The 26,901-nt window shown below is 43.0% G+C and overlaps 1 protein-coding gene across 1 annotated transcript in view; it reads left to right on the forward strand.

Moving 5' to 3' along the window:
- The window catches only part of PKHD1 (PKHD1 ciliary IPT domain containing fibrocystin/polyductin), a 269,688-nt gene that overhangs the window by 33,412 nt on the left and 209,375 nt on the right, over nucleotides 1–26,901 (forward strand). Inside the window, exons 25-33 of the mRNA XM_072857760.1 lie at nucleotides 1,568–1,673; nucleotides 2,158–2,436; nucleotides 5,517–5,647; nucleotides 6,438–6,573; nucleotides 9,431–9,626; nucleotides 11,089–11,156; nucleotides 13,812–15,425; nucleotides 15,596–15,739; nucleotides 23,571–23,784. Of these exons, the coding sequence (XP_072713861.1) occupies nucleotides 1,568–1,673; nucleotides 2,158–2,436; nucleotides 5,517–5,647; nucleotides 6,438–6,573; nucleotides 9,431–9,626; nucleotides 11,089–11,156; nucleotides 13,812–15,425; nucleotides 15,596–15,739; nucleotides 23,571–23,784 (2,888 nt within the window). The remainder of the gene's footprint in view (nucleotides 1–1,567; nucleotides 1,674–2,157; nucleotides 2,437–5,516; nucleotides 5,648–6,437; nucleotides 6,574–9,430; nucleotides 9,627–11,088; nucleotides 11,157–13,811; nucleotides 15,426–15,595; nucleotides 15,740–23,570; nucleotides 23,785–26,901) is intronic.

A 26,901-nucleotide genomic window follows, 5' to 3' on the forward strand; every position in this document is an offset into this window, starting at 1 on the left:
TTGATTCACCTTGGGTGTGTAGATCCAGGAGTCTCACAGGTATTCAGGTACCTACTTCTGCCACTAAATCCTTTCAGAAATCTACTGTTCTGTGCTTTGCCATAAATCAGTCAGATTCATCTCCCTGGTTTGTGCAGCAGGACTTTCCTCCAAGAGCTATTGAAGGTGGGGAGAATGATCATCATGGGTGATGGAAGACAATTTATTTCTTTTAAGGTAGTGGCCAAGGGCTGATGTCGTCTCTGGGCTCCCACCCTTGCTGGGTCCTATGGTGCTGGCTACCAAACTTGGGAATGACACTCCATTCATCTGCAGCATTCCAGCTGTTACACTGATGGCTAAAATAAATGAGATGGTGTCTGTGGTACTAGTCTGTGAATTAGGCAAGTCCCTCAGCCTCTGTGGATCTCAATTCTTCATGTGTGAAAAGAGACCAAGGAGGACTTCCTGACTGAATGAGTCTGCTGGATGAACAAACATTGCAAACTCATATGTTGCAGAGCAGTGCACATTGTTGGCTTTGCTTCCAGCAAAGGCTGCCGGGCACTGTAGTGATAACAGGGTGATGCCGCATATGCTCGAAGCCCAGCTGTGCAGCACTTGGGGCTGGGTCATCCTGCTTTTTTGGCGAGCCTGTTCCCCAGACGTGAGGACTGCCCTGCTTCCAGTGGCTCAACCATGTATGATATCTCTGCCATCTGTGGTGCAGACATACCCTCAAATAGACCAAATGAAACAAGAACAACAGCAGCAATCAGATTTCCTCTTTGTTTTTGAAGCTTTATTCTGGCTTACTGCTAGCAACAAGTGTAAAAATGTCCCTCTGGTTATTGTGTCTATTCAAGCAGAGTACTTTGCAACTCTGTGCTCCTTGCGTTTCTTGGAGACAGTCTGCTTTTGCTTTTTGCAGGCACTGGTGTACCCTCCTGGCACACCCTTAATACCTGGGAGAGAGATGAAGAGGGGCTCTCCTATACCCTATGCTCTGCCAGTTGACCCTTCTGAGATATCAAGATCTCAGAAGAGATATCTCTTGATTTCTCTTGTTAATCAAGGTCACAGCCCAGCTTTCTTGTTTCAGCATGAACAACAAGGGAAAAAAAAAATAGAGGGTTGCATGCTGAAAAGACACATTTTGGGGTTCATTCTAATTAGTCTTACAGGGTGCTGTAAACATAATAAACTTGTTCCCAAGGTGGGGTGGGAAGAACAGGGGTATGGCAAGCAGGGTCTTCAATGGATGACTAGAAGAACAGGAGTTGGGAGGAGCTATGGGTCCCAGCAAGATGGGAGATAGGATCCTGCAGACACCAAGGAAGGCTGGTGATACAGCTTCCAAAGCTGTGCTCTCCTTTGCCTAAGACTGAGTCCTAGCAAGCCTTGCAATTAAACTTGTAATGAGACTGCAGCAGGATAAACAGCTGTCTGACGGTGCTCTGTGCTGGCACAGTCAGAGTGCTCTTGGTAGCTCAGTGTAGCTACTGGCATCACTCTGCAGGTCTACCGGGTAGATGTGGCTCTAGAAAACACCTTCCAGCTTCAGAGTAACCTTCTTCTCTGTCTCCAGGTGGTGGTGGTGGTGAATGATGTCCTTGCAAACTGTTCTGGTTCGTGCTCTTTCCTGTTCAGCCAGGAATTGACACCTTTAGTCAGTGATGTGGAGTATTTGTCAGGTAACAGGGCTTTGTGTTTGAACAAAATGGCAAAAACACTGTTCTGTGAAAAAGATCTTCCAGATGCTGATGATTTTGTGTGTGCGTATTCTTTTGGAAATGTCTGATTTTATGGAAACTGCACTTTATAGTGGGGCACTTCTGATCAGCTCCAGTCTCAAAGTATGTAGCACAGACGTGTTTTTACAGCAACATGAAGGTGGTAGAGGAATAAAGGGAGAGACACAGTGGTAGGCTTGGTGCTTAAAGTGAAAGGTGGCTCTTGGCTCAAGTTATTTTTAATAAAAAATTAAGGAAAAAAGTAATAGCTGGACAGGAACAGGCAGGAAGAGGCATTATGGGAGAAAATTAGAGATTATCAGTGGTGTAGTTCTTGGGATGTTCTGATGAAGGTAGTAAAAACTTTTAACTGTTGGTTGAAAGTAAATCCTGGGCATTGCTAGTCCAAAATTCATGAGTCATCTTGTTGGTTATATTCCTTCAGAAGATGGGTCCCAGGCCACAGTAGTTATCAGGGGAGCTGGCTTCCCTGAGGAGAAGCCAGCCCTGGAGGTGGAGGTGAACAACACAACCTGCCATGTCATAACGTTAAGTCAAACTGAAGTGGTTTGCCAGATGGAGAGGCTGCCCGTCGGAGTCTACCGGTTGACACTACTGGTGAGGCCTTGTGGCTTCGCACTCAGTGCCAGCACAGGAGAAGACATCTTCCTAAGAGTTGAGCCAAAGCTGGTAGCTATCGAACCTCCTACGGCTTCAGAGATTGGTAGGTCTGAATGCCAGACTGGCTCTAAGGGGACGTCTGCTTTCTGCTTCTTGCTTTTCATGGCGTGTTTCGGTTCTTCTGTACTTTCACTACCAAGGTCTTCATCTGACAGAAAAGACATAATACAGCTGGACACACTGTGTATAGACCAAAGCACTAGGGCAAGTTTCTTAGTGTGACAGACTTTCCTTGGTTCTTTGTGGAGGCAACCAGTTTAACGACTAGTTTTGTTTGGGAATAGTAAGTTCAAATGCAGGTATATTATTCCAGAAATCCAGAAGGCTATTAGTGTTTCATGGCTCATCTTCCCATATTCATCTGACACATAGCTTTGTAGCATTTGAATTAATCTGGCCTAATTGTGAAATGGCTAAACTTTGTTTCATCTCAGTCCAATTGAAATGAATTCATATTCTGAGTGATAAAATGGAAATCTCATCTGTGTTCAGATACAAAACTGAGAAACCTAGAGAAGCTTAAACTAAACTGAAGCTCTTTCCATTCCCATTCCCCTCCTCTCCTTGAAACAGAAGAGGAAATAGAGTGATATATTCCACCACTGAAGACAAGAGCTTGGAAACTTTTACACAGGTCTCTGGGGCCAAAGGAGACCATTATGACTCTCTCATCTGCCCTGTATGTGACACAGATGAGAGGACTTCACCTGGAAGTTCCAGCAAGGTGCCTAGCCAACTGTAACTAAGCCAAATCAAATACTGTAAAAAGCCATCGTTTCTTTTTTTGGGAGAGGGAAGAGTCTCCCCAGCCCAATGAGAAATGTGGAGAACATTCTTGACACACCTGGGTTGTGCAGTAAGGACCAATGGTCTCATCATATGGCTTGTTTTCAAGGAGCTAGGAATGTACCTAGAAACAACATGACCCAGGTCTACTCTGACAGTAAAAGTTATCCAGCTTTTGTCCCGAAACCTCCTAGTTTCATTATTGAGGTGCTTTGGGTTCATGGTAACAAACATCACTGAGAGCAGGAGTACTGGCCTAGGTGCAGCATGAAGCTAGCTCAGCCATGTGGCTTGGAGAACTGATTATGCCATGCTCGGCCACCTGGGAGCATACAGAGGAAGGGAATGATGGTCTGTGAACTTCTATGTGGCTGTGCCATGGGATGGTCTTGGAAGAATGTAGGGTTCTGAAGATGAAAAGCAAGAAGTTATAGCCACCTCTTTTCTTCATGTTTTGTTGGAGTGTATGGCAAGAAAGATATTCTAACCTTTTTCTTTCCTCTTTTTTTTTTTTTCTCCTCTCCAGTGGGAGGGTCATATAGTACATAAAGTTGATACTCACTGCTTTAATTAATATGAAAAAAACCCTAAAAGAAAAAAGCCAACAATGGCAAGTTTTAGTGCTTGGGCCTTGCTTCTCATTTCCTTCGCTGACAATCCAGTTTTTCTCCCAATTACAGTGATCTGTCATTCATTAAAAAGAAAGCAAGTATAATGCTATCTTACATTACATATGCCTTGAACATTTATAATTGGAAAGAATTACAGCTTCCATCTGTGTTTTTAATTTCTTCCATTTAAAATACCTCTCTTCAATCTTATCGTAAAGTGCACATATGCAGTATTTCATTGCATATGGATATAAGTGTAGATATCAAAACTTAAGAGCATCAGTCTTCACACAACACACATGGATTTTGTACTCTAAATCTGAGGCTCCTTATCTGACAACTATCACATTAGACAAGTGGCTTCGGTTTTGAGTTCTTGCTGTTTCTGGCTCTGCAAACTTAACATTACAGGAGAGGAAACCAAGGAAGCATCTTGTACTTTGCTGCACCAGGTCCCTCTTGTCAAAATATCACTGGTCTCAATGGTGCCGTGCTGGGAGTTCCCCGTGACCTATCTCTATAGGCATGGGGTGCCTTTCTAAAGATACTACCATGTTGCAGTGGATGGAAGGAGCTTGCTGTTAGCATAGCTGGTTGCTGTTTCCTGGTTTTGCTGCCAACCAGACAAAATCTAGAAGATTAAACTTCTAGGCTTCTCTGGTGGTTTAAAGAATTAGCAGGAAACGATGCTTTGAGGAAAAGGTACAAGAGACACTGCCATCAATATATAATGACTTTACCATAGAATTTTACTTATGTCACACATGAAAAGCATAATAAAATCTCAGTTCGGTTGCAATATAGCCATGATGGTATAGCACATGCACGTAAATACTGCAGTAATAAAAATTCTGTCTGAGCAGTCTGTCCAGCCATAGTCCTAAAGCTCTGCAGGACTTATAACTAGAGCAACCAGCTGTAAGTTTCAAGGAAGATTTCTTTCTTTCTTTCTTTCTTTTTTTTTTAATTTGTCTCTAAACCGCATCAAAGAACAAAGTCCAGGTTAGAATTCCCATTAATGTCCATTCCTGTTCTCTTTTCTGTTTCTCTTTGAAATGTCCCTGAATCTTCTAGTTGCTTGAAAATCAGAGGGACACCTTGCCTATTTGCATTAGAATTGGGTGCTGCAGAAAGATGAAGTGCAAGTCTGACTTGTGTGGGGTATGATCCTGCATGTGGTTGAAGAGGCTCAGCTCTGGCTGGCACAAAGGAGAGCTGAGGTTGCTCAGTGTTTGCACAATCAAGCCCTCCATGACTTTCCTCACAATTCTGCTAAGTCTCAAGACCTGCCAAGTCCCCTTTCTAACCTAAGTTTCCTAGACACATGCTACAGGCTTTTTTGACAGCAGGGTGCTTGGCAGCTATTTGAACTGTGAAAGCACCTGCTGTGTTAAGCTCATTTTCCATTCTTAGTGTTTCTTCCTTCCTTCCTTATTTCATTCTTGGGCTGGGGATCTTTCTAAGGTTAAGATCACAGGCCAGACCTTGCTGGTTTAAATACGTATGTCATTAAAAAATAAACCGAGAAACAAACCCAGTCCTCCTGTATCATGGGCAAGAATTCAAATAATAGGCAAGAAGCTAGGCACAGCAAGGTGGAAGCAGATCACCATCAGATCAACTGAGAGACAGTACTCCCTTTTGTAGTCACCTATTAATAAAGAATCCTTTGCATATAAAAATATCATTCCACATCTTGAATGTAACTGAATAACTGGTTTTGTAGGAGGACTGAGTGTAGCTCTCAGGGGGACCAATCTGGAAGGGCTAAACTTGGTGTTGTTCGGATCTCAGCCTTGCCTAATTTTGGAGGATGACCGAAATTCAACAAGAATTGAATGTATAGTTCCCTCTCGGGTAAGAAACCACTTTTTTTTGGGAACAGTCAGCAGCCTACAGGTCTTTCTATGTTTTCCTGGCCTGAACTACACTGGGGGAAGGGCAAAAAGTAGCCCATCAGCCAATTCTTGGCTGTGGGACAATTTAACATGGACTCCACCTACAGTTTAGACCAGCTTAATTAACAATAGATTGATAGGTGATTTATGAAAACCAGTGAAACAGTCAGCAAAGAAACCCAGATTGCATCATCATTAGTTAAGCCTCACATAAACAAAACTGGGGCTTTGAACTCCAGTAAAATTGCATGTCTCCATTTTCAGCTCAGTGCCTACTAGTAGGTTAAACATGGCTGGGACAATTGCTCTTGCTCATATTGTTGAAGCCTCTTCAGCTCCAAATCTACTTTACATCCATACTTCCTCTGGACATTATCTGTGTGTCATGCAAAAAAATGTCTAGGGATTGTTAGCAGCAGTGCTCTTTGCTGCATGGCAAAATTATACCCAAGATGATGCCAATAGTTTAAGCGTAGGGTTAACTGTCTATGCCTATGATTTACCACTGTTTAATTTACTAGTATGGATATAGCAAATGAAAATCTGCATAGTCTGGGATTGTTTTAAGGTTTATAACTCTCCATAGATGTCCCTTTAAAGACAATGCAACTGTATGCATTAGAATCTGTTGTATATATAAATTTAATCAGTGCCTGACTTATTAAGTATGGAAGATGCAGAAATATAGGGAATAACTTTTTTTATTGGTATATTCTTATCCCTGACATTCTTTTCATTTCTATTTGTAGGGGACAGAAGATGCTGCTGTCCATGTGACACTAATTTCTGGGTACCAGTCAACAACAGTAACCAACTTGTTCCAGTATGATCCTTCCTTAAATCCTGCTGTTGTATCACTGAGCAGAAACACAAGTGGCATAGCAGGTGAAAAGGCTGCAGACATGTATTGGGCATTGTTTGTAGAAGTGTTATTATTGCTGATGATGGTGGGGCAGAAGGAATTTAGGTCTATGGAGTTTGGTGCTCCGACACTTTTTTGTTGATGTTTTCTTTTAACTTGTAGCCCCAGTTTTTCCTGCTAGTCCTGATCGGTCCTGGTTGTTTTATACTGGTTTTACTCTAGCATACATGAGATAATGAGTTGCTTGCCCTAGGCCAGTATGGATGATGTCCACAGGATGTCAGGTGTGGTATAGTGCTCTTTTTGTGTCATGTTTCTCTAACACGGCTCTGAAATTATCCCACCCTTTCATTCTTGGTAACAGGCTCAGCCATGACAAGAGAAATGAGCTCTAGAGAGTGTCCTTCTCCAGGATCCCAAAGGGTTGATCATAAAGCGCATCATGTGCATTTTGGGTTGCTGAAAACAGAAGAAAGGCAACTCTTGTCTTGCTAGTTCCCATTTCCAAGCCAAACTGTTTCTTCCAGTTTGACCTTGTGATCCATTACTTTAGAATATGAGCATAGACTTCATGGACTTTGTGGGGGTAAAATCCCAAGAAGATCTCATGGAACGTTTAGCATTCCTGTCTTTTGGAAGTTTCTATTTGGCATTGGGTTTTTCTTTTTTTTTTTTCCTTTCTCTCTTCCCTTCTTTTTTTTCCACAAGGTTTTGGCTGGGCATTGGGAATAGAAGGCATTAATCGTGAATGGTGGCCACTTACAGACAAGTTTTTTAGTGCACACATTAATAAATCTCCCCCCAGATCAACAGTTTGGCTGGACTTGGTGGGGATACAAGGAGTTAGGTGACTGCCAGTGATAAGATGCACTTCTTGCTGCACACCCAGCATTTCTATTCCTCTCCCCAAATGCTCTTGTCATTTTCTCTTACTCCAGAATGCATAAATAAGAGAAAGTGTCCTTTATCATCTGAATATTATTCAGATACCATAGCACCAAGGGGAGATTTTTCTAGCCAGGGGCAGGCCAGGTGCAAGGAATTCCTTAATGTTATAGCGTCTCGTGAACGGTGGTGTGGCTGAGTTCAATCTTTTATTTGGAACCTTCATGGCTTCGGCTTTTAATATCATTTTTCCTCCTATATAATAAAAAGAATAAATAAATTACACTGATGCCTTCCAGGCATCTAGGATTAAGCTGACAATTGACCAAGAGTCCAAAGAGTTCACGTTATTAATATATTCAACTTCACAGGCTTTCAAACTTTCAAACTTTATTTCACTCTCTGTGCATGCAGAATTGAAAAGTACTGGCTTCAAGACCTGCTTAGAGGAGCTGGTAGATGAGGGGAGCTTTGTACAGACTCTCCTACTTTGTGAAAGGGAGAGACTTCTCCAAAGCTGAGGCTGCGGTGCTGCATGCTAACGGGGACCGTACCTCCTGTGGAGGCGATGCTAAAGCCAAGTGACCCTGGCCTCTGCTTGGGAGACAAAATTGCTACTCAGATCTGAATCTCTAGTAAGGATGGGCTAACCCATAAAAGCTCACCTTGTCTTAATCAAAATGAGAGTGTAAAGCAGATGAGCTGCTCTTGACTACTGTCCCGTGTGGCTGGGATAACAGTGCCACGTGCAGCATTGCTTTTAAAATGGAGTGAGCTCAACGAAGAAGAGGAAAGGGCAAAAATGAAGCTGCTCTGGGACAGCTGATCTTCAACAGTTTTTCTGGAGCAACTCTGTGGGAAGACAAGTGTTTCGGGCTGGCTAGCTCAAGGGGATGGCAGAGAGATATTAACACCTTTTGCTTGATGAATTTAGGAAAGAGATTTATGTAACATAGTGGTCTATGACAGCAGGGAGTTGGACTTGAAGACCCCTTCTTGTCCTGTTCATTCTTGCTTCTGTGCAATTGAACTCACACCCTTCAGAGGAGACAGGAGGATGAGATTGACCTCCTAAACATGTCTGTGTTTTTTGCTTAGATGTCTTGCAAAATCAGTGAAGAGAAATAGGTGATTCTGTGGTGAGATTCACCTCACCTCTTTTGGATGTCTTCCTTACAATAAGATGAATCATGGCATAAAGGCTCTGGTTCTCTTCACTGGCTATGGATATAGCTGTCTCAGTGAAAATGCCTTTATTTGGACTGATGCATAGCACCCTAAATTCTTAAGCTATTTCAGGAGGAATTTAGGTTATGGAATTCCCTTCTCTACTGCCCTTGTCCTTTTCTATTACTGCAGTATGCACAAATAAAGGAAAGTATCCTCTATCATCTGAATATAATTTGGTTCACAACAGAGCTTAAATGGGAGAGAGAGCCATGTTTCCTGAAAACAAGGTGCTTTGGAGCGTACGTGGGCATCTGACTTTACCCAAGGAAATTTTCATCTAGCTGTGGGAGACTCCTATTAAAGTTAGATAGCTCCGTAATGCTGAAAAATGTGGTGTGGATCATTTGTCAGGGATTTAGGAAAAATCCTGGAACTCCTCAGCTCCAATTTATGCAAGCGTTAGAAAGACTGGACTTGGCTCTAATCAGCTGCAGTTATTTATAGGATAGACGTTTATGGTAAGGGAGCATGGATCCTATCCTGAGTGTATACCAGCAGGCTGAGAGTGGCCATAGATGGTCAGAGCCATCTCATCCCATTGTCTCAAGACAACCCTGGTGGCTGGTGACCTTATCAGGGACTCCAAGGGATGAGTAGGATACAGAACCACTGTGGTCTTCTAGTTTTTGTTTTGGGCTGATGGACACGACTGGATCTGTTCTGGCATGATGGGACTTCATGCTATTCCTCAAGCAATGGTTACGTGTGCTAAAATAACTGTTGCCAGACACACTGAAATAATTTCATCCATTCTCCTCTCTGCAGGGGGTCAGGAGCTTCAGATTGGAATATCCCAGTTTGCCAGATACCGAGGGTCAGATATCAAGGTGCAAATTGGGGACTCATGGGCACATATCCAGGCACAGACGGACCATGGTGTTAATGTGACGCTTCCAGCCTTGGCTGCGGGATTGCACAATGTTTCTGTTATCATCAATGGCATTGCTATCGCTTCAAACAGGTGTGTGAATGCATGCACTTTCCTTAGGACAGAGAATGAAATTTATATCCTATTTGGTATTTTAGGGTTAATCTGAAAAGAAAGGTAAGAGTTTTCACAAATTCTGTACCTAACAGTGAAATCTGCAGTGTGGTATAAAATTATGAATAATTATCAAGGCATTTATTGATCTGTGGAACCCAAGTCAGCAAACTGCTAATGCTAGTCAATTAACTCCCCTTGGATCAGTAGGAGGCAGGAGAGAAACATTTTAGAAAAAACAGCTGATTTGATGAAAAATGCATATTCGGGCAATCAAAGGTATTCACAGATTCAGGTCAAATGCAGATAAATCCTGCTGTAGGAAAACAGCAGAAGAAACACTTTTCATGAGAAAAACAAAAGCCAGTTTGAAAAATAAAAAAATGCTTTGTTTGGAGAATTTTTAAATGATGCTGTTTCCGTCTTTTAAGGTGACACTTCAAGTTCATGTCTAGATAAATGTAGTACAAATGAATTAAAATGTGGGGGAAAACTGACCTGAAAGTGGAATGCAACAATGCATTCACAAGCAACACAGTTTTGCTCCTCAGCCACACAGCTGTCATCCATGGCAGCTGCTAAAAATGATCCTGAAACAATGGCATTGAGGAGAAAGGAGCCATTTTTATTGCTTGCAAACCACCCTAAGCTGCTTGTTGCATTAATGAACTTCAGAAGGAGAAAGGCTGTGGTTGGTGGGATGACATACAGGGATTCATCCTGTATGTACCCAGTATCCCATCTGATACTGGAGTCTGTTAGCAGCACCATCACTTTGTCTCCAGGGAGATAGAGTGGAGGGAGATGGGTCATCCCAGGAGACAACTCTGGTCTCTGGTGGGCTGGATTGCAGGCTTGGGAAGGTCTACTTCTCTAATGTGTCTTTTCAGGGCAGGGGGTGTTTTTGAAAGGAGGGTGATGAGGAGGAAAAATAGATGTAGGTGGGACAGAAGCAGAGCTACACCCTTATCTGAGCAGGCTTCAGGAGGTTCTGTCTGGGTTTCCTCTTGCTGCAGTTACGTCCACTGTCTGGTGGGGGGATATAAGGAGGGAAGGCAGCTGGGATGTCTCTTTGGTGCACTTGCGTCTCCTGTCTGTGGGCATGGCTACAGTGGGATCTGTTTGGCAGAAGGCCCCTCATTCTTGCTTCTTTTGATGGGTAATTCAGTTGTACCTCATGGACTGAACTTGGCCCACAGGCTGCTGCTTGATAAGACAGCATCCATAATAGATGTAGCTCAAATCACATGGAAAAATTTGGGGTATAGAGTGGTCTTGTCACGGTGGCATTGAACTAAAGGGATGTGCCAAGTGGGCGTTTGGCCTTCCAGCCTTGAAGGAGTTATAAGAAAGCATAGTGCTGTAGCAGGAGAGAAAAAATAAAAAAAAACCCAAAACAACCCCCCCCAGAAAACCTTTCTATTTTGCTTGTGTTTTGCAGGGTTGAGCCATTAATCCAGTACCTCTCAGAGATCTTCAGCATAGAGCCTTGTTGTGGCTCCTTTCTGGGTAAACAGCGTCAGTACATCTGCAGCCACTTATGGAGGTTAAAGGGATCAAGGGCGCAGTTTTCCTGCAGGAATGGAAAGGGCATCCCATTTCACATCAGTTTAAATGAGGGTGTTTTAAATCTGTGACCCTTTATTATGCAGACATCAACTGGCGGACAGCAGCAGTCTGGAAATGTGGGATTTTAGTGAGCATCCCTCAATCTGGTTGGCTGGCTCAGGGCTCCCTGTGCTTTGAATTTGATTTCCCCAAGTGCTTGCTCATGTATCCTTGCATGTTCCCACTGGGAAAAAAAAGCACACCCACACCTGACTCATCTGTGCTGTTTCTTTCAGTCATTACGCCTCCATGTTTCAAGGCTTTCTATGTGAAAGTTAGATGGAAAGCAGGGTACAATTGTGGTTTGAAGCAAACAATAATTTCAAGTGATCCCAAAGGGGACGTTCATTTTTGTCAAGTTGAAAGACAAAAATACCCTTTTTCAATGTTCATTTTAATCAAAAGTGAAATATTTATTAATCCCATTCCAAGCTTTTAAACATTGGAAATAATTTAAGTGTGTTTCAGAGGAAAATATCGCTGAATTAAAAAGAAAAGTTTTACTTTAAATCTTAAAAAGCAGATTTGGGGTGGTTAATTTATTTTGTCATTTGGCTGGGGGTGGGGGAGAGTTGAATCCCTGTAGTGAATTTTACATGAGCCCTTAGAAATGCTTTTATAGAAGACAGAGAAATTCTTGTGATGCAACCTCAGATTCTCCACAGATTGCTCTCCCAGGCTCACAACACATTTAAAGATACAAAAACTCAGAGGCTTTGTGGTACATGATTAGTTCAATAATTTGTGAAGTGCCCAAGCCTTGAAAGATGAGAGCATGGATAGAGCCTGGATAGCAAAGGCTATCAGTTTTGAAGATTAAGCTATACTAAAAAAAATAAAATAAAATAAAATTGCAATCTTCATATTTAAGGGTAAATTGAAATAAGAGCTGATTAACTCTTTGGCTATAGTTTTATGAATGGCTTAAGCTGACTTGGAATCCCATTGCTGCAAAAAGCACCAGTCCTTTTTCCCCCTTATCTCTAGTCTTTTGTTGCCTCTATCACTTGTGTAGCCATCTGGATTAAGGATTTGAGCTCACTCAAAAGGAACCCCATTATAAAACAACTTATTTTTCAGACACATTTTGGGAAAAGGAAGGGCACAGGCTTAATAGATAAAGAAGGCGAAGCAAGGCAAGGCACTGGGAGTGCCAGTACTGCAAACTAAAGGAAGATGGAGAGAGGCTTCAGCTGGCTTTAAGGGAGGCAGCTCTGGGCTTGGAAGCATGGGATTAGGCTGGGAATGCTGGAGGGTTTGCATCTTTGTCTTTATCACATCCTGAAATCCAGACTGCTCCTTCTTCAGTGCTGCTCTTATTCTCAGCACCCTACCAGGCAGTGCCGATACTGCTGCTCTGCAACGTTACATAAATTAGGATAACGGGATTCATGCTTATTCCAGGTAATTAGCACCTACTCTCAATGGCAAGGCTGATAGCAGAGCCTCCCAAGGCTCCTTTTCCTGTCAATGAGGAGAGGAGGACTCCACTGCCATGTTGTAGAACAACTGTGCTGGATCAGACCAAAGATAGCCTGTCTCCCAGAGTCACCCAAATAGAGGATGATTTAGGAAGATTAAGAGAGGAGAGGATTAGATTAAGATTAAGATGAGAGGAGCAGTGTACGATGTTACTTCTCTACAACAGCCTTCCAGCTTCCCACACTAGACACAAGGACAGCCTCAGCTGGGGGTCATAACTTTGTGTCTAACTCTTCCTGAACTGCTTTTGTGAATGACCCTACCAGTTCACACCAATAGTCTGTTTACCTATTTGCTGCCGTCTTCTGTGGTCTTAAGTAGATGCCTAGGGAATAAAAACATCCAGGCAACCACAGGGGAAAGCAGACAGCCTTCCTTCCTCCAGCCCAGGCATGGGAAGCACTGATCGGAGTTGCCTTTGACAGTGGAGGGGGAATTGCTCTTCTCTTTCTCTTCCTCTTCTTGTTCTACCCATCTTAAATGGTGCAGACTGGGAGCATGTAAGTAGGAGAGGGCTTGAAGCTGGAAGCAGTCATCAATGTATCAGCTTTTCTGGTCAGTGAACTCCTCAAGGGCAGGTGACCATCAGTGCATAGCAAATCTGGCACTCTGTCTGAGTGGCCAGGCAGAACTGAAGATTGAAGGAAGGTCTGTGGTTCTGTGTTTTTGTTTCAAAGTATTCCTGCTGCTTCCCTGTATATAGCAGGGAGAAACCATCATCTCCCCACCTGCCTGCACAGACAGTCCCATTCCCTGAAGAGTTCAGTCTCTGTTTACTCTCGGGAGTCCTCTCACAACAGCTTCCTCCAGTTCTGTGGTGACTTTCTGCTGTCGCTTGCTGCCACGATGGTCTCTGGCTATCTGTTACCTCAGCCTCTTGTCCACATAGGATTATCCTGACACATGACTGCTAGGTGTCTTGTTCCAAAAAAAATACTTAATTTCTTCTTCCATTCAACCTGGCTAAGACTGCCTTGCTTATGAGCTTTATCATGGTTTGTGATTGTTCACGGACGGTCATTGATTCCTTTCCTGCATATAATGTCCTCCTCCCTTGTTTTGTTTTACTCCTAGGTGGAACACTGCTCACAATTTCTGGGGTGGGCTTTAGCCAAAATCCTGCCCTGGTCTCTGTTTCCATGAACAGGCAAACCTGTATGGTTACTCACTTGGCAGAAGAGACAGTTTGGTGCCTGACCCCGCCAGCTGCTAATTTGTCTAATGAAGATTCACGAGATATCTCTGTCAGAGTAAATGTAGTCATCAGGAGTAGGTCATTTCAGCATACTCTTTTTGCAAAAAGGACCACCACCTTTAATTACCAAAGAGCTTTGACTCCTCTGATTACTGTTGTTGAAATGGAAATCACAGACAGCAGCCTGCTCTTGAGGATCCAGGGGATAAACATCACTGGATCTGTGGCTAAGCTTGGACACAATGAATGTGAACTTGAGTTTCAACGTGGCAACAAGTCTGCAATGTTTTCTTGGTGTTCTTTTCCACTGAACAGCCTGGAACCTGGGACTTTCCCCATCCAGGTTATCCAAAGGCAGCTAGGATATGCTCGTGTGACAGCAAGGCTGCAGGCCCTTACAATCACTCCCCGGATAACCTCCATATTCCCATCACAAGGATCACTCTGTGGTGGGATGTTACTCACTATATCTGGTATTGCTTTAAAATCCAGGAGGAATTTGGTAGAGGTCAGCCTGGGAGGTAATTATTCCTGTGAGATCCAGAACTCTGATAACGATGCCATTAGCTGTATTGTCCTTCCAGGGGCCCGTCCTTTGCATTATCAGTGGTTGGCTGAGGCGTCTCGGGCTCTTAATGTCACAGTGACTGTCAATGGGATCAGCAGTGTCTGCCTTGGAGACTGTACACTCCACCTTCACGAGCAGTGGACCCCCCTTGTAGATTTGGTGACCTGGGAGACCAATGGGACATTCACCTATGTGATGATCAAAGGACAGAGGTTGGCATGGCCAAGTGACAGCCCTGTGGTACATGTGAATAACCAGGCTGTCTGCAAGGTAACTTTTTGGAACGAGACCAGCATCAAGTGCCAGACAGACTACATTGCCCCAGGGGAGCACAACATTTCTATATCCAACAGGAAAAGTGGGCAAGCTTGCTTCAGAAAGGTGTCCAGCGTTCTCACTGTCCTGCCTCAGGTGTACCGGTTTTACCCACAAAACTTCAGTACCAATGGTGGAGGCCTGCTCATCTTAGCAGGCCTGTCACTGAAAGGAAAGAGAATGACTTCTGTTCTCATTGATCATCACCCTTGCCTTGTTCGCAATGTCACCTGTGTAGCTATCCAGTGCACAGTGCCTCCAGGTAATGGGACTAGGGCTTTGAGTCTAAAAGTAGATGGCATCTCCTATTACCTTGGAAGAATAAGTTACAACAAGGAGTTTACCCCAGCTTTCCTTTCGCTTGTTTCAACTGGTCTCCTTTTAACGATGACTGTATCACAGGTCACAGAGATGGACACCATCTACGTATTTGTTGGAGACTTTGCTTGTAGTGGTGTCACCATCACTCGCTCTACTTTGCAGTGCTCAGCTCCTCTGCTCCCTGTTGGCGAGTACCGTGTGCTGGGCCTGGATGTCCCCAGGGGCTGGGCTTCCTCCAACCTGACCTTCACCTCTCAGCTCACGGTGACAGCTGTGCATCGCAACTGGGGTAAGTCATGAAGACTTATTGTAGCTCCTCCATGGGGTGCAGTGTGAGGGACTGTGGTGACTGAGGTTTTTTTTTGGGCATGAGCAAAACTTATGAATTCAAAAAAATACCTTTGTTGACAGCTGGCTGTCAGGCTCTGTCTTCAATCCCATTTTCTGTCCTTTTCCAAGGTGGCTTGAATGGAGGAGCAGTTTACCTGCGTGGAACTGGGTTTTCCCCAGGGAAGACTTTGGTCACAGTCTGTGGCACCCCCTGTGAAATGTTGGGCAACACGACGATGACTGACCTGAGCTGCCTTGCCCCACGCTTACACGGTCAGCTAAGACACAAAACGTGGCACTGTGTTAAAAATATCCCCTAAAAATCTATATTGACCCAAAAGTGGGGGGTCCCAGTGTATCTCATTCCAGGGGAACAGAGAGCAGCAGCAGCCCTGGAGAAAGGAGAGGAGCTAACACAGCATTGACCTCTGTTTTTTTGAGCTCAGTCCAAAGACAATTGCTGTCAGGGGGAGCTGTTGCATCAATGGCCATGGGCTTTGGACTAGATCCACCGTGTGCCTGTAGCCAAAGCTGCCACACAGGCTTTGTGGGTGTGTAGGAGATGTGCACAGCAACAGGAGTTCCTTGTGGCAACTATTCCTTGGGAAAACTCTGTTGCACAAAATGTGCATGAAGGCTTGTAGGGTTGGGAGCCCAAGCACCTCTTGGTCATCATGACTTGGCCTAGTGGGTTGAGCTCCCTTAACTGTCTTTTTTCTGTGGACCCATACATTTTGTGTTTTGGCTGCATGGTGGGACAGCTTCAGTGGGAGGAAAAGGGTGAATGACGGGGAGGGTGAATGAATTACATACTTAGGCCAGTTCATACGTTTGGGAAGCTGGAGATGAGGATTTGAATTCCTTGAGAGGAAGAGGAGATCATGTCACAGCCAGAGCGTCCTCCTTAACTGGAGAGAGGCAGCACAGCATGGAATGATGCCATGATCTCCAGCTCTCTCAGAGAAATAACCTTGCCCCAATTTTGGAGGAAACTTACAAATGGGCATTTGCTGGGATGACATATTTCCTCCCTCCCCTACTGGCAGCACAGAATTAGGCTCCTAAGATCTGCAAAAGGCAGGATTAAAGACCTTTAAATCTCACCCTGAGACATAGGCTGTTCTGCAAATGCTAAGCACAGGGTGCCTACCTTGGTGCTGTAGCATCGCAACATTTGGTAGTATAACACCTCAGACCCTTCATAGCTCTGATGCTAGGAGAACCTCCTGAGATCTACAGAAAGATTTGTCATTCTGTGGCCATCCGGAGAGCCATCATCCAGGTGACCAAAGATCCATGGCCTCTTCTCCTTTGTGGACCTGGAAGAAAGGTGGCAGTGAGAGTGTCCATCAGGGTAAATTGCCAGGGGTTTGCTCAAAGGCGTGTGGAATCTTCATCTTCCAAAATAGTCAGAAGTTGACAAGATGAGTTGCTGAGAAACCATTTCAATGTGAAATTAAACATTATTTTGAGAAGGGTTGGGATGAGAGGTGTCCAGGGGTCCTCTCCAGCCTCAATTATTCCAAAATTCTAAATTTTCTCTTGTGACTTTGAATGGTTCCTTTCCTCATCCATGAGGAATACTAAGAAAAATAGAAGGGGGTGGGGGAAAGAGCTTTAAAACCCAACCCCAAGCACTCAAAGGAGATGCCAAGTGGTTGTAAGGGCTCAGTTTGCTTTGTTTTAAACAGGATCTGGGCACAGTCCACAAAACTGCTTATTATTATTTTTTAAACAATGAAAAAGACATGGTGCTGGAATGCTGAAAAAAAAAATCAGAGCACAAAACAGGGAAGTCTGGTTATTGCAGGAAGAATAGCAGAATAAAATGTAATCAAATTGATCCAAACTGTGAAAACATTAATAACTGTGTTCAAAATTCACTGAGTGGTAAATGGAAGAGGGAGCCTGGGGAAAACCATCTTACAGGCAGGACCACAATGCTTATTATTGACACTAGATGTCAGCAAGTGAATGCTGATTGCTGCCCGCTTCTGGTTGCGTTTCTGGAGAGGAGATGCAAAGGGTGCATTGCCTCACTAACCAAAGGGACACAGGCACTATTGCTTTGAGACCAGTTACAAGACAACCCCTCTCTCCCCTGCCATGGCTTTTGCAGTGTACAGCCTCGCAAATCTCACCAGTTGAGTTGCAAAAATATTTCTCTGTCAATGAAGTATTTACAAGAATTTTTGTTTTCATTAAAAAAAAAAAAATCCTTTGCAAGCTGCTTAAATCTGTGAGTGTTTGCCAGGCTATTTGTATTCCCTGAGACAGGCATATTCAGCCTGTGCACATTTACATGTGGCATTGGTGAATCTGTATATAGAGCAAGATGCTTTCCAGATAGCTTTCCCCTAATATTTTGGGGATTGCACACCCCCACCATTTAGGGCATGAGTGGATTTATTAAGTGCAGTTAGTCCAGTCTCACCTCGTGGTTTACATGCTGCTGTTTGCCTGGGGAAGTTTGCCACTTGGCACTTGCACAGCCAGTGCTCAGACCTTTCTTTCACAGACTCGTCCACATGGGAGTGGTGGCAAAGCAACTTCAGGAATGTGGGACCATGAGCCGTGAAGGAGATGGGAGGGATGGGTCTGTGGTGCCCCAGGGTGTCTTTGGTGCAGAGGCCGGTGCGGCCAGGTTGGACGCTTGTCTGACATTTCCTGGCATTGCTCGTGGACTGGGTGATGAGAAGTGAAGAGTTCAAGCTGCATTTCTTCTGTTACAGCATGCTGTGAAGCAGAAACACCTCCCCTCTGGCTCTGCGGGATGTCAGGTGGCAGCTTGCCACCTGGGGTTTCAGCACTAGGTCATGTTGTGTCTGGCCTGCTTAAGATTAGATGTTCACGTGGGAATCCCCAACCGGTCCAACTAGCTTACTCATGTGATCAAATCCGTAGGGCAAGGCTCTGCAGGTAGGAAATGTGACTTCTTTCCCATTTAACAGGCAGTTTTCTAAGACACGAGGAACTGCCAGTCTCAGCAGGATCCATCCATAAGCCTGCCCCACAGGGTCTTCCTTAGGAAGGGGTGTTGAGCAGCGTTGCAGCAAGGTTTCGGTTTGATCATTGACAAGAGCTGGGCACACTAAGTACTGAAACGTGCTCACTCCAGAGCACAAGGAATAGGAATGCAAGCCTAGACTCTTTTATGAAAACCGTTGTTTTTTGCAAGCTGCAGAAAAATCAAATCAGAACAGAGCTAAAATTTGAGTTTCACCCTTAAAGCTTAAGAAAATTAACAAAATTAAATAAAATTATCAAAACCACACTCCCTTCAAGGAAAAACAAAACCAAAACAAAAAACCCGAAACCAACCCACAAGTCTTTAAAGGTCTGGTAAAGACATAACTGGCTTGATCCCGAGAGCTCTCTCCTTCTCTTGTTCTTGCTTTGTTACTCGTGTCGCAGCACTGTTGATGAGTGCAAATACAGCTGTGGATTCTGTTCAGCTCAGGTTAAATTTACAGAACACATGGGTAATGTCTGTGGGATTGAATTGTGCTCCTGTGAAAGATGGGAAGACTGGCAGGAAGCTCGAGGCAGCTGAGAAAATAACTGTATATGCCTATTATAAGATATTAGGGTAGGTACCATATATAAATTTTGCAGTAAGCCAGTACCTGAGATTGTATGTTTGACATGGGGGTGAGGGTAAAGAAGGCACCTTTAAAAGGAGGTGGATTGATAAGAAGATCCATCAGGGAAAAAGCCGAGTCTGGTTTGCCTGGTTGCATCAGCATGCTTGGAATAACAGGTCTGGGTTTAGGGCTTTGATGTACCAGCTCTTGGGATCTTTGTTAGCGAGTCCTGGACCTACTATTAGCCAGATTACATTGGTAAAATTGGATGTTTAGGGAAGAGGATTTAGATTAAAGGCTAGAAATTAAATGAGGCTGGTTTAAAAGGAAGAGAGACATGGCTTGGTAGAGCTCTTGGTGTGGGGTAAGAGGAGAGAGAGGAATGAGTTTTGGTTGCAGCAGTGCAGATGTACCAAGGAGATACACTGAGCTAGGACCAAGGGGGACTATAGCCAGGGAAATGGGTTGATTTGTATGAGTAAATGCAGAAGATATGAAGAGGATGTGTTGTGGCAATTGAAACCTGAGTAGAAGCGAGGGACTCTGATGTTTATTGTGGAGATCAAACCAAAGGATCCAAATGGTCCCTTCTGTCCTTCAAATCCGGAAATGAAATTAAGAAAGAGGGAAAAAAAAAAGCATATTGATTACACAGCAGGAATGTTCTGACAGTGAGATCTATCAGGCAGTGGAACAGATGCTTACAAAGTCACCTCTTGGGACTTCTGAAACTTGGCTGTGCAAAATGAATGTCTCCTAGGGAGCAATTCTTCATAGGCAGAGGTTGGACTTGATGACCTTAACAGGTCTCTTTTTTCCTTTCCCTTTCTTTCTTTTTTTTTTTTTTTAACCTTTGTCTTCCCTGCTAAGCACATGTTAACGTTACGCTCTGCAGTCCGTTTTGTGAGCGGTGGATAACTGGGGATGTGCAGTTTGGCACCGGGACTCCTTGGGCAGTTGTTCAATCAATCTGCAGCTGCCCTTGGAACTCCTGTAGGTTTTAGCCTCATCACATGTCCAGCAGTTGTTATTAAACAGTGACCCAGAACAAAGCCCTTGTGCTGAGCATCCCAGGATCCTGGCTTAAGCCAGAGTATCCCTCAAAGACAGGGTTGGGGGCAGTCAGTCCCTAACCTATTACCAACATGCAGAGATTTGGCTGCCGTTGTGTCTGATCTCAAAAGGGAAGCCGTAGTGGGATGAATGCATTCATCTCAGTGATGGGATTGTATTACACGTGATTAGCAGATTTTATCTTTTTATAAAGAATATAAAGCATAAAGAAGCTTCTTTCTGGGGTTCAAACACTAAGCAATTAAGCAGGGAGAAGAATTGTGTCCCCAGATGGACAGACTATCCTTTTAGGACATACTAAGTGTGTTGCAATCTTTAGTTGATATTTTTTATTACTGTTGTGCCAGGAGATAATGGCACCAATAATACCAAGATATATTTGCATTTAATGGTTAGAGGAAGGGGGATGAAAGGCCAAGACTTCCTCCTAACTGAGAAAAGTATTAAAGCCTCTGGGAGTAGGGGAATAAGAAGACCTCAGAGATCCCCAGAGAAGGAATGAGAATTGGACATCTCCTTGAAGAGTGGTATCTCCATCTGATGGACAGGAGCTGTAGGGTGTGGAGACGAGATCCCTCCCTCCTTCCACCTGAGAGGGAGAAAGTGGTCCTAGGTTTGGTTCTGGGTATATAGATTAAGCAGGGTTTTCTCGGATTTTGCTTCCACCAATCTCTTTACAACCCTTTGCAACCACGTTCTTTAACTTAGATTTTGTAAATTAATACCTTCGTTTGCCTGGTTTAAGTTAAAAATGATTTCAGCAGTTGGGAGGTTGCAAGGCCTTGTGTTCCTTACAGGCATGATAACATTGAGATGAGGGCACTGGAGTACGCCAGAAATGCCTGATTTCCACGTAACATTTGGGGTATCCAAAGACTGATAAGCTGTTTTTCTGCTGAGCTTTAAGGGCTGTGCAGGAAATATCTTCTGGTGACCTACATTAGCAAGGCAACTTCTTTGACAGCAGCAAGGTATCGAGGAAAATATTCACGTCCTGAGATTCTGTGGGTAATTTCTAACATTCATGCTAAAATAAGGTTCAGCTGTTTTTCCACCTAGGAAAACTCTGCCATGTTCTTTTCAAGACCACAAAAGAAAACCAAAGCCTCTTTTGATTAGCTCAGCAACCTGTTGTTTTTTCTTAAACTGTGGAATGTGAATTTAATCTGCCTTTGACCACCCACCTTCAGAGGGTGATCAAACACTGGAACAGGCTTCCTAGAGAAGTTGTTGATGCCCCATGCCTATCACTGTTTAAGAGGAATTTGGATAATGCCCTAAATAATATGCTTCAACTTTTGGTCAGCCCTGAAGTTGTCAGGCAGTTGGACTAGATGATTGTGGTAGGTCCTTTCCAGCTGAAAATATTCTATTCTATCCTATCCTATTCTATTCTATTCTATTCTATTCTATTCTATTCTATTCTATTCTATTCTATTCGCTAATATTGCTCTAGTTGGTTATTCATCTAAGGCAGCTGTTATGTTCTCCATTACCACATCTGAGCTTATCACAGCCTTTCGTGTCACTAGTAGAATAGGATAGTAAAGCAGAAGGAGCTGTTATACACTATTACAAAAGGGGAACAAATCCTTCTGTCCACAGGAAAGTTGTGGGTTTGTGGAGGAAGGAAAGGGCAGTGCCATTGCTGCTTAGATGTCCTTCATCTTTGTTAGTTTTGAGAAGTTGTCAGCCTCCTTCTGGCTGAAAAAAAAGCATACATGCCATCTCTTTTGGAGAAATTCCTGTAATGAATTCTCCTGTAACAGTTCTGCTGCAGGTTGTTGCAAAGGCAAGTTCTTGATAGTATTTAGTCCTCTTGGATGGTATTCATTTGCCAAAACACAGATATCTAGCGCCACTTAAAATGCCCTTGGCATGGCAGCCTGGCCTCCAGGAAGACACAAGGCTTCCGTGGGAACTATAGGAGACCTCAGGTGGCTCTAGACATAATTTCTGGACAATAAAAGTAAAATACAGGCATGGTGCCATCATTCCTTTAGGCTTCTCTGTCTATTACTTGTGTCTCTCATATTTATATGAGGCAGGGATTGTGTTTGGCTGTGTTTGAATGGATGCTGAACAAGAGAATTGTCACTGGATATGGGGAAGGAAAGAGATTAAGCATATTACAAAATGTGTGAAGATGTGGGTAACTTTTTTATTTTTCTAAATCCAGAGAACAAAAATACAGAAAAATTGTGAACTCACTCTCTGAATTTCAGAGCAGATGAAATGCTAGGTTTTAATATTTCAAAAAATACCTTAAACATTAAACAGCTATAAACTTTTCAAAAATACTCCATATGAAATAATCATTTTTAGCAAAAAGCGTTAAATCTTTTAACATAGGAAATATAGCATTTTCATATTTTTACCATTTCAGAAACCATTTTCAGAATTGCTTAGGAACCAAGACATTCATTGGCACGACACTTTCCCAGCAAACAAGATACCTTTTGAACAAACTGGAATTTAAAAAAGCAAACAAACCCCCCCCCCTTTCTTGATAAATTCCCATTGATTTCACTTCTGATACTTGAGGAACGCTCCTGGATACTACAATGCAGAGTGTAATACTCTCCACAGACCTTTTCAGGAGTTCATTACAACTGTTTTATTAGTTCAGGGTTAATGAAAATTCTCCAAAAGTCTTTACATGCTCAGGGTTTTGAGAGAAACAGTTTTGATCTCTGGCATGGTTTAATGCTTAAAGGATTCCCTTTTTTTTTTTTTTTAATTATTAAAACTAAACATTTCAACTAATCTGAACTTCTATGACAGTTCACAATTTTTTTAAGTGTTTTTCTCTGGGTTTAAAAGAAGAAAACCTAATTTCTGTTCACACCACTTGTTCCTTAAATACACCTCAAAGCAAAGCAGCTGCTCCCATTACATTTCCTACCACATCCATGGAGTCAAACTCGGACCAAGTCTCTAGTCACACTCAGGTACAAAACAAGGTGAACTGACATCTCCCGGTTCACACAAGTTCCCTAGAAGCCCGTCAAGCTGTGGCAATGCTTTCACTAATCCTATTTCTGGGTTTCAAAGTTGTGATAGAACTTAAGTTGTCATATCTCCGTGGTAAAAGATTTGTGTCTTACTCTTGATATGTAAACCATGGTCCATCTTCCCCAGAAGAAATGTCCATGCTCTTATTTAATCACTTATGTCACTTCCTCCTGGATGGAGCAATTTGATCCTAAAGACCGTCCTGATGCTCAGTGCACAAAGGAGGTTATATGCTTGCTCATACAAAGCAAAAGGGGCTGAAGGAGTTGCATGGAGACCTACTCATCCTCAAAAGGGATGCACCAAAAAGGAGGTTGGGACGTGCACATCAGGAATCCACAGTGACAACTGTCAGTTGCTAAAAATCTGCTTAATGTCAGTGGTGTGTAGGCTGCTTTGGGTTATTTTTCCCCCCCTTCTTGTCTTTGCAGCATCTTTGGCCATTCTCTGTGGCCTGACACATTCTTCTGTTGACTGCCGAGAAGACAGAGCAACCTTCATTGAATGTGATGTCCAAGTCACGGTGGATTCCTATCACCAGAGAGGATCTGTGTCTTACCTGTATGTCTGTGAGGACAGCCCACCTCAGTGGCACTGGAGGGACATCAACCCCCCCCAGAGGCATTTTGCTGGACTCTTTGCCAGGTTAGTGCTGCTTCTCTCCAACAGCTGAGTGGGCCCATCCATGGGCAACATCCTGCAGAAGGTATTCCACCTTTTGCAGAATTGGCCCCTGCCAAATGATGGACTGAAGGAGCAAATTTCTAATTCTCAGGTTGATGCCAACAGAGCAATTTTGCCTTGAGACCACTAGAGAGCTCCGCTGCGTTGTGAAATTCATTCCTTGTGTCTATCAAAGCATCTCTAGTCCCCCCCTCCTTCCCTCCCATCTTTTTAAAGTGTTTGAGAGACATCAGAAAATCCATCTCGTAAACAGCCTGCTTTGTTCCTTCTTAGGTTTTAATATTTATCTTCTGATCCAAAGCAACATCTGGTGGATGCCAATGGGGAAAAAGATTAGGCATTATGAAAAGCAGAAGGTTTTTTTTTCTTCTTCTTTTTTCTGCTTCCTTTCTCCAAGCAGTTTCATGAGTAAAAAGTCGCAGAGAAAATTCAGCAGGCTGTGCAATATTTACTCAGCAAGGGTGCTCAGGCACTTACTCAAGGCTCAGGCTTTGCAAATCCAAGGCCAAGTTGCCCAAGAGTGTAAATTAGTACCTTTGCCTTTAATGGAGCTGTGGGGATTTATACCTGCAGAGCACTTACTCAAGGCTCAGGCTTTGCAAATCCAAGGCCAAGTTGCCCAAGAGTGTAAATTAGTACCTTTGCCTTTAATGGAGCTGTGGGGATTTATACCTGCAGAGCATTTACTTCTAGGAGTAAGAGGGAGGCCTGAATTAAGGAATAAACAGGTAAACAAAACTTTCCAAAAGACACTAGACAAATAGACTATTAGAATATCACTGCAGTACTTTGCCCATGATTTGCTGTACACGGTGAACCCATTCCTGCCTGGTGCATGATGCTACAGTCCAGGTATTTCAATGCAGTTGCAGAGATTTGGTTCTCATTCTTATCTGGTCCTTCTGTCACAGCTGGTGTTGTGGCTCACCAGAGGGAGTTCCGGATGCCCTGTGTTGAGGGAAGAAAACCAACTGGCATTTACTGAACAAAGACTGCAAGACATGAGTTGCACAACTTTTTCAAATTAAAAAAAAAAACCAAAAAACTTAAACATAAAAGGTTTACACAGTTGCAGCATCTGCCTGTCAGTCTGTCATTTCCTCCTCACCAGCTTTTGAGCTCTGAATAATTTGACCTGGGTTTCATAAGGGTTGGACATCTTAAGAATTATGAAATTTTTAGTTTTGAGAAAATCTGTGTTAGGCAGAAAGAAATTATTTTCCTGGTGAGGGAGAGGAGGGCAGAATTCTGCCCTAATCTGTTGTTTGTCAGCAGACTGCAGGCCGTACAGAAGATATGTACAGCTGGCCAGCTGACTTGTCCAAAGTCACACTGTGCATTGGTAATGTCCTGTAACATCCTAGGAGATGGGTAGGACAGTTTTATTGGGGGAGAAAAGAGTAGGGAGACTTAGAGGGGGAAAAAAAAATCCTGAAATTAAACCAATTTCATCAGTTCTATTGCTCTCAGAATGACTTGTTTCAAAACAAGAAACTCCAGGAGCCTTGCCTTGTCTAGCTGAACTTTGCGTTCCTTTTGCTCACATCAGTGTAACCCCAAACCAGGTAACCTAGAAACTTGAGAGCAACAGGGCAACCCAACATCTTTTGTTTTTTGCTTCCTGTTCCCTGGATAACAAAATCACGCTCAGCTCTTTACTGATAAAAATGCATCTGCAGTTAGTCTATTGCTATGATTGTTTTTCTTGTTGCTCCTTTTCTTGGTTTGGGCTGCTACAATTCTGTTGCTGTAGCTTCTCCATCCTGGTCTCAGCAGGGCGAGCAGAGAGGAAGGACCGTGCCTGTGCTTATCCTGTAGATGGAAAAGTCATGCAGTCCATTTGCTGACTGCTTCCTTATTGTTTTTCACTGTGTTTTTGTCCAATTTAATTGTGAATGTCCCAGAAACAGGGTTTATTATTCCTTCAGGAAATCCTATGAGGGAGATATTTCTGAATCAAATCAATCAACTTTTTCTTACCTACTATTTTCCCATTCTTCTGACTTCTTCAACCTCTTTGTTATTGTCACTAACTTTTCCCCCTATTGTGCTCATGCTTGTCTAGTAGTTAGAACTTAAAACTTGGGCTGCTGAGGAATTTTTCAGAGTACAGATGTTATTTCTGGTGAATCTGTTTCTAAACTGGGTCTTGCTGAAGGGGAGCAGGGGCAAAGAAGATTGTTTGGTTTCAGGTGAGTTTCCTGATCTGAAAAATCTGGGGAGAAGTAGAGGAAGAGAGAGTTTAAAGCCATCCAAATTACCTATTTCAGAGCTTTTGAAAACATTTTTTCAAATTTCAGTTCAGAAAAATGTTTAATTTCAAAATATTAATGGATTTTGTAGCAAAGTGTTAGAAAATTAAAAAGTTTAAACTAGAAAAGAACTATTTTGGGAATTCCTGAAATAACACACATTGATTGCTGTAATTAATGATAGTAACTAATAATACCAATAATAAAAAATATATGGATTTGAGTTCTGTGCAAATATTCAAGACTTAAGACATTCGTCCCAGGATGGGGACAGAACTACTGAAATAATTCCTGGCTTAACTGCACATTAAATCTCTGCTGTTCTTTCTTAGTAGTTTTACAGTGGTTTGAATAAAGCTTCTAATCTAGTCTGTACTATAGCTTATACTTTATGAACACATAATTGAAAACGCATATTCCTTAGAAGAGGTGCAAGTCTTGCCATTAACAACGCTGGTACCAAGATACATCCCTGAATTCCCTTTAACAAGTCACCCCTTCTTTTCTTGCATTTCCCTTAAACATTGCAATTTGTTAACAGTTTTCCAGCATCAAGGTTTTGGGATGCAGTTACTAGAGGATAGGGAGGAATTGGGTCTTTGCCTACAAGTAAAGCTTGTTAACTTTTTGAAAAAGATGTGAATAACCACTCAGAGTTCCTTGTATTGACTTCAGTGCCTGGCAAATTGGGCCCATGCCCTGCATCTAGCCATCAGCACCACCCTTCTGCCTTTAAAACAGTTGGTCATTTAAAAGACATAGCTTTTTCTTGTAGCATTGAAAAGAAGTGCTATGCAGTCTTGAAAGATAGCCCAGTCCATTGAAT

Source organism: Ciconia boyciana, chromosome 3 (genome assembly GCF_034638445.1).
Source record: "Ciconia boyciana chromosome 3, ASM3463844v1, whole genome shotgun sequence".
NCBI classification, from domain to species: domain Eukaryota; kingdom Metazoa; phylum Chordata; class Aves; order Ciconiiformes; family Ciconiidae; genus Ciconia; species Ciconia boyciana.